Source organism: Nelumbo lutea, chromosome 4 (genome assembly GCF_056320005.1).
Source record: "Nelumbo lutea isolate HS-2025 chromosome 4, American lotus-T2T, whole genome shotgun sequence".
Classification (NCBI taxonomy): Eukaryota; Viridiplantae; Streptophyta; class Magnoliopsida; order Proteales; family Nelumbonaceae; genus Nelumbo; species Nelumbo lutea.
Window position 1 is genome coordinate 50,482,576 of NC_142687.1, and position 12,921 is coordinate 50,495,496.

The window sequence follows — 12,921 nt, forward strand, 5'->3', positions numbered from 1 at the left end:
CATTACACCAAAACTTCAAGAACTAGTTTTCAGATAGCAAACAATAATGACTGGAAGAGAGAAGAAAAACAACCTTTTGAGAAGAAAGGATTGTTTAGAAAGATGCAAAAAATCAAAAGAAAGTAGAAAAAATAAGAGTTCAAGAAAGTAGCATAATCTCTTCTCTTACACCCTTAATTCTATTTTATTAAGTTAAACTTTGGTAATTTACTGAGAAAACCTTAGTTAGGCAGAAAATTAAAAAGACATAACATAAGAAAGAATAGGCCCAGACTAAGGCCCATTACAGAAAAGAACATCCGGCCCATCTTCTCTACACTCCCCCTCAAGCTGAGCATAGATGTAAATCATGCCAAACTTACCAGTATCATGCTGAAGTTTAGACTTGGAAATTACCTTGGTGAGGAAATCTGCTAACTGTCCTTCAGAAGTGATGAAAGGTAGACACACTTCACCAGAAGCCACTCTTTCTCGAATGAAGTGTCTGTCAACTTCAATATGCTTAGTTCTGTCATGTTGCACTGGGTTGTGAGCAATGTTGATGGTGGCCTGATTATCACAGTATAACATCATTGGCTTATCATGCTCAATACCCAGTTCCTCCATCAATGATTTAAGCCACAATAGTTCAGAAACTCCATGTGCCATGGCTCTGTATTCTGCTTCGGCTAAAGATCGAGCAACAACTGATTGTTTCTTGCTTCCCCAAGAGACAATGTTACCTGCCACCAAGCTACAGTACCCAGAGGTAGATCTTCTGCCATCACTGCTTCCAACCCAGTCAGCATCTGTGTAGGTTTCAAGTTTCATATGGCCATGCTTGGAAAATAGAATTCCCTTTCCAGGGGAGCCCTTCAAATAACACAGAATCCGCTCTGCTGTTGCCATATGAGTATCCCTGGGAGCATGCATGAACTGACTGATGCAGCTGACAGCGTATGCAATGCCTGGCCGAGTCATGCATAGAAAAAGAAGTTTTCCATGTAGTCTCTGGAAGACTCCCTTGTCTTCTAACAATATTCCATCTGAAGCAGAGAGTTTATGGCTCATATCAATAGGAGTAGCAACTGGTCTAGCACCCATCTTCCCTGTTTCAGAGAGCAAATCAAGAACATACTTCTTCTGAGAGATAAGAATCACATCCTTGGATCTAGCAACTTCTATGCCAGGAAAGTATCTCAATTCCCTTAGATCTTTGATCTCAAACTCTATATGAAGGAAAGATTTGAGATCATTAATTCCCGAGACATCATTACCAGTCAGATCAGACTTGGTAAGGCAATTTCATCAGATGGTGCTAACACAGTTTGGAACACGAATAAAGGTGTTCAGATCAGACAATGCCAGAGAATATTTTGAAAAACACCTTGCTTCATATCTGTTAGAATATGGTGTTGTCCATCAGAGCAGTTGTTCCTATAGTCCACAGCAGAATGGTGTTGCAGAAAGGAAGAACAGACACATTGTTGAGATTGCAAAGAAGCATGATAATCACATCTACAGTTCCAATTTGGTTTTGGGGTGATGCAGTTCTCACATCAATATATTTGATTAGCAAGGTGCCCTCTCGCATACTTGGATTCAGCACCCCATTCAGTCTTCTTTTTCCTGAGGGGGAATTGTTTCATATTCCTCTCAGGGTGTTTAGGTGTGTCTGCTTTGCACATATCCTTGGTCTTCACCACTCGAAGCTTGACCCAAAGGTAAAGAAGTGTGTCTTCCTTAGATATGCAGAAAATCAGAAAGGGTACTGCTGCTATGATCCAGTCTCTGTGAGTCGGTATGTTACTATGGATGTCACTTTTTTTGAGTCCACATACTTCTTCTCGAAGAATTCCTCTCAGGGGGAGTGTTTTGGGGAAGTGAGTAAACAGTCTATCCCTTTCCCAGTTCCAGTCCATGTGTCCACTCCTGCGCCTGATCAACCTAGGTCACCTACCTTACCACCTCCCTTGCGTCTTGCTTCTCAGCATTACTCACAACAGACACTTCACAGGGAGGTTGATTCCACTGCAACAGAACTCACATCACTTCTTGTCGGTTCCTTGGAGACTTCAAATTCAGCTGACACGGATTCAAGTATTCCTCCTAATCCCTCTACTGTTTCAGTTCCCATTGATTCTACTAATCCCGTTACAGATAACCTGGACCTTCCTATTGCCCTCAGAAAAGGAAAGAGAAAGTGTACTGCTCATTGTATTTCACAGTACTTATCCTACAGTGGACTTTCTCCTTCCTATCGTGTTTTTCTTTCCTCTCTTGACTCAGTGTCTATACCCAAGGGTGTCGGTGAGGCTCTCTCCAAACCTGAGCGAAAGACAGCTATGCAACAAGAGATGAAAGCTTTAATTAAGAATCAGACATGGGAGATTGTGGACCTACCAGAGGGCAAGGTGACTGTTGGATGCAGATGGGTTTACACAGTAAAATATAAGGCAAATGGAAGTATAGAAAGGTACAAGGCTAGACTTGTTGCAAAAGGGTACACACACACCTATGGAAATGATTACTTAGAGACCTTTGCACCAATTGCAAAGATGACCTCTATTCGGATACTTCTTTCTCTTGCTGCCACATACTCTTAGCCCCTATTTGAACTTGATGTGAAGAATGCTTTCCTAAATGGGGATCTACAAGAGGAAAGGTATATGGATCTTCCTATTGGCTTCTACAATGATGCTGAAAAGGGAAAGGTATGCAGGCTTAAGAAGTCACTTTATGGCTTGAAACAATCTCCCAGAGCATGGTTTGACAGGTTCAGGAAGGCCTTGGTTGCTTTTGGCTACACTCAGACTCAATCCAATCCTACCTTGTTTGTGAAGCGAAGGGGATCCTTGGTGTCAGTCCTAATTGTTTATGTGGATGATATTGTTGTCACAAGGAATGACCTAAGTGAGATTGATTGTTTGAAAAAGAATCTACACAGAATTTGAAATTAAGGATCTTGGAGAACTTAGATACTTCTTAGGCATTGAAGTTGCAAGATCAAAACATGGAATTTTTATCTCTCAAAGGAAGTATGTCTTGGATCTTCTTCAAGAAACTGGGAAGCTTGGAACAAAGGCAATCAGTACTCCTATTGATCAGAATCAAAGAATTAATGCATCAGAAGGTGAGTCAGTAAAGGACATTGGGAGATATCAGAGACTTGTGGGCGGCTGCTATACTTGTGTATGACAAGACCAGACATTTCCTATGCAACAAGTGTGGTAAGTCAATACATGCATGCTCCACGTGTCCAGTATTGGGAGGCTATTGACAGGATTCTTGCTTATCTGAAGAGACACCCGGGCAGAGGCATATTGTTTGTTGATCATGGACAGTTGAAACTAGAGGCTTATACAGATGCAGATTGGGCAGGATGCCTTGATGACATGAGATCTACTTCAGGAGTATGCACCCTTGTTGGGGGTAACCTTGTTTTGTGAAAGAGTAAGAAACAGACAGTCGTGGCAAGATCAAGTGTTGAAGCTGAATACAGGGCCATGGCACATGGAGTTTCAGAACTTCTCTGGATCCGTTCCCTATTGGGAGAGATTGGTGTATAGGCAGAAGAACCCGTGATGTTGTACTATGATAATCAGGCAGCAATTAACATTGCCCATAACCCAGTTTAGCATGACCGGACTAAGCGCATTGAAGTGGAAAGACATTTCATCAGAGAAAGGGCGACTTCTGGGGAAGTTTGTCTCCCATACATTGCTTCCGATCTGCAGCTTGCTGATGTTCTCACAAAAGGTACTACAAGGAACAAGCTGGAGCATGATCTACGCAAGTTGGGAATGTGTGGCATTTACTCCCAACTTGAGGGGGAGTGTTGAGTTGGGCCAATTTCTAGTTATTGGGCCCAGTTGTTTTGTTCTTATTTTAAGTTGTTAAGTTAGGAAGTTGTTGGGCTTTAGGCCCATTAGCTTATGTTTTTTAAGTTGTGACTGTTCAACTACTTTAGTAGCCGCCCTACTAAGGGCATTCTTGTAATCTATCATTCTTTTAAGTTAAGTATAAAATATAATGAGGGGTTGGTAGCCAAAACTAATTCAATTCTGGTTAACATCCCACTCTTTCTTTCCTCTCTTTTCTTCTCTACTGCTGAAACTCTTCATCTTCTTCTTCTTTCTCTTCACAAAGAATTTATCCTAATTTACAAACAGTGATAACTACTTTCCTGTTGAAAAGAAAAGGGTAAGTTGCTAAACCCTCCCCTGAAGTTTTTGGTTGTTGCTGAAACCTCCCCTGTACTTTCTTAAAAGAGACATGAAAATGTCCAAAATACCCATGCAGTTACTTTTGATCAAAATGTTTATTTTCCAAATTTTCTCCTCATATGAATCGCTAGCCTTTACCCTTCCAATCTCTTTTCTGAAATTGATTTATTTTCCAAATCTGCCCTTCATATTAATCATTCAAAGGAAAAACTGCAATTTCTGGAGGTGGGGGCAGAGTTTAATGCTATGTGGATGCGAGCCCAAAGTAATGATGAAGCGAGAGAAAATTCTCTATATTATTTGAGTAGAACATTAGTGGGAGCAGAGTTTAATTACTTCCCAATCAAAAAGGTGTGCCTAGCTCTAATATTTTTTGTTCAAAAAATACAGCATTATTTGCTTCGTATCTAATTACTTTTGTTTCAAGAGATTGTCCCTTTAGATATTTGCTTTCCCAACTAGTTTTAACAGGAAGCCAAGACCTTAATTCTTTCAAAGTTTGAAATAAAAGATATGCCTTTAAAGGCAGTTAAAGGTCAAGCAATAGCTAACTTTTGGCAGCTCAGCCTGTGCCCGATACTATGGAATTATCAAAAGATCTCCCAGACAAGAGCCTTATACATAGAGACTACAAAACCATGGCAACTCTATTTTGATGGAGCCTCTACAAAACCAGGTGCAGGCACAACCATCATATTTATCACACCATCAGGGGAATTGATTCCCTATTCCTTCTCGCTTACATCATTATGTTCAAATAACACTATTGAATATGAAGCAATTATAATTGGCAAGGAAATGGAACGAGAAATTAATCTCAAACACTTACAAGTGTTTGTAGATTCTCAATTGGTTATTAGCCAATTAAGGTAATATAAGGAGTTAAAAATTTGAATCTAATCCCTTATTATAATAAAGCCAACAATTTATGTCTCACTTCACCAACATTTCCACAAACCATGTGCCAAGGTTAGAAAATGATAAAGCAGATGCTTTAGCCTAAATGGTTGCATCTCTAACTCTATCAAAGCAAAGAGAATTGCAAATTACCATTAGTCAAAGGCACACCCTTCCTCTTGTAAGTGAAAAAGAGCAAGAGGTAGAATTTGTGAATTTTGTCACGATTCAACAAGAAGAAACTTCAGATAGGAAAGTGTCTATAATTAATTATTTACAATATGGGCTTATTGTAATAGATCCAAGAAGTGCAAGTACACAACGTCAAGCTTTGCACTTTAGATATATAAATGGTACATTGTAGGATCCATCAATGGAATTTTGCTGAAGTGCTTATCCAAAGATGAAGCTCTTCGTTTTGGGCCTGTTTGTAAGCTTTTGGTTTTCTTTTTCCATCATTTTTGTAGGTGGTAAGCCTGTAATCTTATTAATTATCTAATGAAAGTTACCGTTTCCTATCAAACAAAAAAAGATGAAGCTCTTCGTACCTTGCAAGAGGTACATGCAGAAGAATGTAATGTGCATAAGGATGTCCTAGAATTGGTAGGTGTTTAGAAGAATTGGGTAATTATTGGCCCACAATTATATTAGATGCAAGAAGTCACAACTGTGAACATGGTCACAATCAAATGCAAGGTGGTTAGGCCTGATTGGTCCCCATCCACATGTGGCTTCATTATGCTCAACTTTGATGGTAGTGATGAAGGCAATCCAGGTCCATATGGCATAGGAGTCTTCAGGAATGAAGAGGGAAATATCATTGCACTCTACTCAGGTCCAATTGGAGTTGGGGACACATTAAGATCTGAAATTATGGTGATTATGGAAGGAATTCAAAAGGTTAAAGAGCTTAATATCAGAAGTTGTTAATTGAAGGTGATTTGAAGCTTGTAATTAGCTAGCTCCAAAAGAGGAAGATGGATGGTGGTGCTACACTTATGAGAAGAGGAAAGTTGTTAAGTTGTTACAAGGGGTAGAGGTGACTTGTAATTGGGCCAAAAGACATGCAAAATGACTTTGTTGTTTTCTTCCAACAACATAGGAGTCTCTGTGTTTTCTCTTCTTCGTCCCTTCTGCTCCTCTTCTCTTTTCTTTAATTTTTCTTTGTTGATTTCTTCCAAAACCTAGGTTGTGGTCCATAGGAGATAGGCTCAAAAAAAAAAAAAAGAAAAATGCGCAAATATCAAGAAGGCACATCCCTGGGCTGAAGTGCAAGGCATATTAGGCCCATGCTTTTTGAAAAAGCTACACTGAGGCCTAGGCAAGCCACAGACCTTAAAATGTGCCTCGGTAGTGCACCTTTTAAATCAAACCCACCTCTCAATCATAATTACTTCCTCCACCATATTCACTATTTGAAGATTAATATGTTTCTCTCCAACATCCATTATGGCTATGTTTCAATGGAAGGGCATAAGTATTGTCGTGGCCTTAATGTCAATTTCCTCTCAAATTGTCTAGAGAATAGGTTTTCGAGCTTTGACTTCGTTTTTTGGCTGAATATTCAATACCCTCGATTCCTTCATTCCTTGGTAAAAACCTCTGGAACATCTCCAACATGGCCTTCCATCCACTTTCATTTTTTCCTTCTGGCATGCAAATCATCTGTTTACCACCTTTACCAAACCACTCCATTAAAAACGAGAAACCATCCTTTGTGATTCCTTCTCATCTTGGTTACATATACACTTTCACTTCTATTCTCAATTATTTCTCCAATCCAACCTGTTGACCATTAAACTTACCACATCCATAAATTGTTTTCTTATCTTCCCTTACCTTCAACGTTACCATACCTATGTGTCTGGTCTCTTTGGACAATAGCTTCTTTAACTCAATCTCAATCCCCACCTTCCACTTTCCTACTTCCTCAAATTCTCTCCAATTTCCTCCCCTCTTAGAAGCAACTAGGAGGTGAAGAGTTTGCTGATACACAAATAAGTGTTTAAGACACATTAAAACCAAAATATTCAGGATCTCAAATTGGGAACTGGAATTAGCTCAGGAAGAAGGATAGATGAATCATAGAGGTGATTTCTTGTTGAGAAAGATTTTTTTTTTGGCAACTGAATTCAGGCACCTTGATTTATTTGTTTTGTATTGCTGGGTCCAGGTGTCGGTATTTTCTGTATTTTCCTAGTTAGATCACTATTCACTTAAAAGAATGATCTTTTTTTACCTTGTAGGTAACTAGTTATACCTTACCACTAAGTTTTGTAATTTTCACATTTCTTGTTGAGAAAGATTTTTTGTTCTTTGGCAGCTGAATTCAGGCACCTTGTTTTATTTGTTTTGTATTGCTGGGTCCAGGTGTAAGCAGTTTTTGTATTTTCCTACTTAGATCACTCTTCACTTAACAGTAATCTTTTTCCCTTGTAAGAAGTTATACCTTATCACTAACTTTTGTAATTTTCACTATTTTTTCTTTTCTTTAATGAAAATTTTTATTACCAAAAAAATCCAAGGTTGTGACAGGAAGGATGTAGAACAATAGAAGGTTCCCATAGCCAGTGCATATCTCAGCACCAGATTAGGGAGGCTAGCGTCTTGTTCAGATAAATCCCTAGGCATTAAGGCTGTTTTTGGTACCATTGCCACTTCTACTTGCAACGTTTTAGGTTGGTCAATACAAATTTTATGAGAATATTTTTTTTCTACCACAAATGCTTTGGTGTTTCTACTATAAATGCCAACACCTAATCCTATGACTATATTTTTTTAGTGGAAGTGGTTATCTGGTGTGATGTGACAAGACATTTTCTCAAAAATTGAAGTTGACCAACCTTAAACATTGCAAGAAGAAGTGGCAATGGTACCAAACACAACCTAAAACCCTATAGCTAATGATTTAGAAAAGGGATGTTCAGTGTTTTAAAAGCACAAGGCGCAAAAAAGGTGCAAGGGCCATTTTGCGCCTGAGGCAAAAGGCGCAAGGCGAGCCACGTGCCTTTTTGAGGCAAGGTGCATAATTTAAAAAAAAAAGCTAAAAATTCAAAAAAAAATCAAAAAATGCAAAAAATTCAAAAAAAAATCAAAAAATTATAAAACATAATATTAATAAAAATAAAAATAAAATATGTAAAGCATATTCAAATGAGAATTTAAAAATGAAATCAAACATATAAAACATTTTCAAGGAAATAAAACCCACAATCTCTTTTTTTCTCAATTACATTACTTCAAGTAGCTAATGTGACATATTACATACATAATTCTACGAACCGCCTTTGTGCATGCTTGGGCTAAGGCACAAGGCTCACCTGGCGCATGCCTAGGCGCACCAGGTGTGCACCTTTTGAATGGGCTGCACCTAGGACCTGGGCGAGGCGCCTACCCTAAAATGCTCCTCGCCTGTGCGCCTAGGCGCGCCTTTTAAATCACTGGGGAGGTTGGACTACTAATTTCCCAGGGATCGTTATTATTGATGGGGAACTTCTATTTTTATCTTTATTTTTTTGCGTGTTTTGGGATTTGGTCTTGCTCTCTGTTATGTCTCTTCTTGATCCTTTCTGATCACTTTTTCAAGCTTCTTATTGCTCATATAAAGCAGTAAAAAAGAAAGATCAAAGGTACACAACTTGATTTGTCAAGCAGAATAAATGTCAAAGGCATCCTTAACTCCAATAATGAAATATCTGCAAACTCCTTTGCTTTCTTCCTATCTCTATATGTAAGTTTTGTTCAATTATTTTAAAAGAAAAAAAAATAACAGGTTCAAACTATTTCATCTTTTATACCTGCTGCCAGTTATCATTGGAGGATAGAGAACCATGTTTTTTTAAACAAGCAATGGAAAAAGATTACACACCTCCCATACTCATCAACAAGAATCCCTTCCATTTCTCTAATTGGATCATCTACAGCACGCTCAGCACGAGATGGACGTCTAAGAAAATATCCAGCAGCTATATCATCATTTGAGCCACCAATATCATTCATGAAATGCTGAAGAAGTGATTCAGGAAGAATTTTCCGCTCAATCCATAGTCGCAGAACCTGACACAAGAGATCATTAATTACAAACTTCCAAATAAGGACATTCTTCTGTGTTATGACCCAAAAATACCTTAAGACATTGACGACGGTTTTCACGAGCAGCAGCACCAGGTGGAGCAGCAGCACCCAATAAACGTGGCAGTGCAGCTTGTACCGTGGGAATGTACGAGGCTCCCACAATTCCTGGGGAAGATTAAAAAGATAAGAAACCACAAAAAACAGTTGATGCTTAATAGATCATTTATTGAATGGATACTGCTTTCTGTAAGTATAATGCAAACCCCAGGGAAAGACATATATGAAAGTCGAACTTATGCTTGAAAGGTTGGAACGGTTGAAAATGCATAAAGATACCAGAGCGTAAAGGAGGCTTTATAAAAGAAACTTATCCAAGTTCACAAATGAACCAGGGAAGCTGACAATATTCCAAAATTCGCTGAGGAGCCATTTGATAACAGCTTAAGCAACTGGACCAAATGAATTATTGCTTTGTCAGTTTGGAAGGAGTACAAATACAAATATGTAGAGTGCAAAACCTTGTATTATGTATTATTTTGTATGTATATGCACTGTACATGTGTATTTATACTCTTTCCAAACTGAGCATTAATGAATAAACTTCTAAGGAGGTTGAGAGCTCCTTAATAGCAGAAACTTAAGTACAATTGATTACTACACCTTTCATTTGTTTAGAAAGTACACCCTTGAATATTTTATTCCTTAATTATTTTATCCACTAAAAGAAAAATATATATATATAATAGTTGAAAATACACCCTATGTTGTATGGAGCACAGTGTTGGGCAGCTAAGAAACAGCACGCCAAAAATGACTGGCCGAAATGCATATGTTTAGAAGGATGTGGTAAAAGTAGAAAGGAAAGGATTAGAAATGGAGTCATCCGAAGGAAACTAGGAGTAGCTCCAAAGGTGATAAAATGAGAGAAAGTAGATTGAGATAGTTTAGTCATGTGCATAGAAGACCAACTATAGCACCTCTTAGAAAAAGTGATCTGTTACAAGTTGAAGGACCTAGAAGAGCTAGGTACAGTCTGAAAGAATCGTGGGTGGAAAAAATAAGAAATGATTAAAGTGCCTATAATTTAATGATGATGATGGGTTATTTTATCCACTAAAAGACAAAGCAATAAATTATTAAGTCCATACTTCATTGATGTCAGCCGTTATCAAAAGGCCCCTACATAACATCTGAGGAGTATGCTCATGGATATCAAAAGGCAGATATGGGTTCAGACCAAAGACCAATAAGTCTGGATTCTAGAAGGGCAAATCCAAGCACATCCAACCTAAGAAGCTAACTTCTCAACCCAAGCACAGCTGCAAAGGTCAGATGGACTGAGATTCAAACAGTCTAGACCAGGTTTGACTTGCCATACAACATTTTGAGTTTAAAACAATACTTAGATTATGACTGGCACAACATGAACCGTGAACCTTCTAAAAACAACTCCACACACTAACCCACAAAACTAAACAATGAATTTTGTTAGTATATTTACACAGAAATATAAGCCAGCCAAAGCTTCAAACTGAGCTCAATACAAGCTCTGATCAGGTTGTGATCTCCTAGGCTCAAGCCTAATTCAAGATAACACCTGTCCAATCCATCCAAAATTTTGCTTGGGTAAGAGCACATTTAAGACATAAAGAGCTTCTTCACACTTGCAAATGCATCTACCTTTATGACTGTGTGAGTATTGTGTAATAGAATCAACAAGAAAGAACAGGTCCACTCTACGATGAAAACTAGGCTCATTCTCCAACTTTTGGATGAGAAGTTCCACAACCTGCAGGGAATAAAAGATTTAAAAAAATTAAATTCCATCAAAAGCAAGTGCACTCATCCTAATTTAGAATGTAAGGATACTGATTACAACATCTAATAAAAGTTGTTGATTTCTTTTCGCATCTAGCAGGTTTCTTTTACAAATGCCCAAAAGGATGAGTTCCTTCCCCAAGAGTAACTAACATACAACAGAAGGATGTAACTATGTGAATTTGTGCATCCAGATACGCTTAAAAAATGGTAATAAAAGTAAACACGAACCAACAATGATATAAACTAAATGGACCAAGAAGTGACCAGGACAAATTGAGCCAATAAGGACAGGGAATAACACGAAAATGGTTCTATCTTTTTGTCAATTCTTAAACTATTTCTCAACTAGATGGGACCACCTATATTGATATAGGGCAAAGGAAGCCATTGCAAGTGCATTTGGTAGACATGAGAAAAAATATAAACACATTTTTGAAATCATTGATAAGAGGTGGGAGTGTCAACTCCACCAACCATTGCACACAGCAAGCTTTTATTTAAATCTAAAGTTTTACTATGATGATGCTGAAAGGATTGATTGAGATGAAGAAATCATCACTGGGCTTTATAAAGTAATTGAATTGTTTGAAAAGGACAGAAACAAGATCAATGGAATCACTGATGAGATAAACAAATATAAAAATGCAGAGGGTGTTTTTGGTCTTGATATGGCTATTTGGCAGAGAAAGGTGAAAGCACCGGGTAAGTAACATTGACTTAATAGTTTGTTTATTTAATTATTTAGTATTTTTTATGTATTTAAATAAAATTTTAATTAATATTTTGTTATTATTTAATTTTTTACAGCTGATTGGTGGGTTTCATATGGTGTTTCGGCTCCAAAATTACAAAAGATTGCAATTAAAGTTCTTAGTTTAGCATGCAGTGCATCTGGATGTGAGAGAAATTGGAGTGTATTTGAGCATGTAATTAAAACTTCACTTAAGATTTTAACATTATATTTTTATATTTTATAATCCATTATATGTTGATACTTTTAGTTTTTAAACTTATTTTTATTAATCAATCTTATGTTTTATGAATTTATGCAGATCCATACCAAAAAAAGGAATCGGTTGGATCAAAAGCACTTGAGTGACTTAGTCTTCATTAAGTTCAACCAATTGCTTAAAGATAACTTTGATTCAAGTAGTGTCACTGACCCTGTACATTTGAAAGATATAGATGAAAGTAACAAATGGTTATTAGGGGAGATGGCACGTGAAGATGGTGGAGCTGAAAATGATTTGGCATTTGACGATGATTCTTTAACATGGGAAGATGTGGCTCTTGCTTCGGGAGTCGAAGAGCCATTAGGACCACAAGAATTAGAGGTCCAGGTGTAGCTTCAACCTCTCATTCAAGAGCAACAACATCAGCCAATGCAAGAAGGTCTAGAGGGGGTTCAAGTTCCCAACTTCGTTTGGAAGTTGAAGAATTTGAGGAAGAAGAATCGAAAGAGGAGTTGAGAGACTATAATTCTAATGAAGAGGATGATGAAGTTGAACTTCCAAATGAAGAAGATTATGGAAATGAAGAGTGAATGGGTGACTTGTGTTTTTTTTAAAGGCTTGAAGAATGAAGATCTACTCTTTTTTTGTTTGTTTTGTTTAAGACTGACTTGTGTTTTTTTTTATCAATACTTGTTTTTTGTTAATATTGACTATTGAATCTTGATCAACCATCAAGTGATGTGAATGTGAATTTGTGTCATGTGTGAATTTACTGATTTTACTTACTAGATATTAGATTAGATGTAGTGATTTCAGATTTAGTGATTGTGATAAGTAGCTAAGTCATAAGTGGTATTGAATATTGAGATGTGAGGCTTAAACATGGAGAGTGGAGACTTGGACTTGGAGACTTGGACTTGTAAGTGTCTTTTTAACTTCTTTTATATTTGTATTTTTGTATCTTATCTTAT

General features: G+C 37.5%; 1 protein-coding gene across 23 annotated transcripts in view; it reads right to left on the reverse strand.

The window, feature by feature from the left end:
* LOC148855689 (ENHANCER OF AG-4 protein 2-like) overlaps positions 1-12,921 on the reverse strand; it is a 41,048-nt gene that overhangs the window by 13,987 nt on the left and 14,140 nt on the right. For all 23 annotated transcript variants that reach the window (XM_088941441.1, XM_088941440.1, XM_088941438.1 and 20 more), the window contains 3 exons: positions 10,857-10,965; positions 9,229-9,341; positions 8,971-9,158 (listed from right to left, as the gene is read on the reverse strand). In XM_088941441.1, coding sequence (XP_088797567.1) covers positions 8,971-9,158; positions 9,229-9,341; positions 10,857-10,965 — 410 coding nt within the window. The remainder of the gene's footprint in view (positions 1-8,970; positions 9,159-9,228; positions 9,342-10,856; positions 10,966-12,921) is intronic.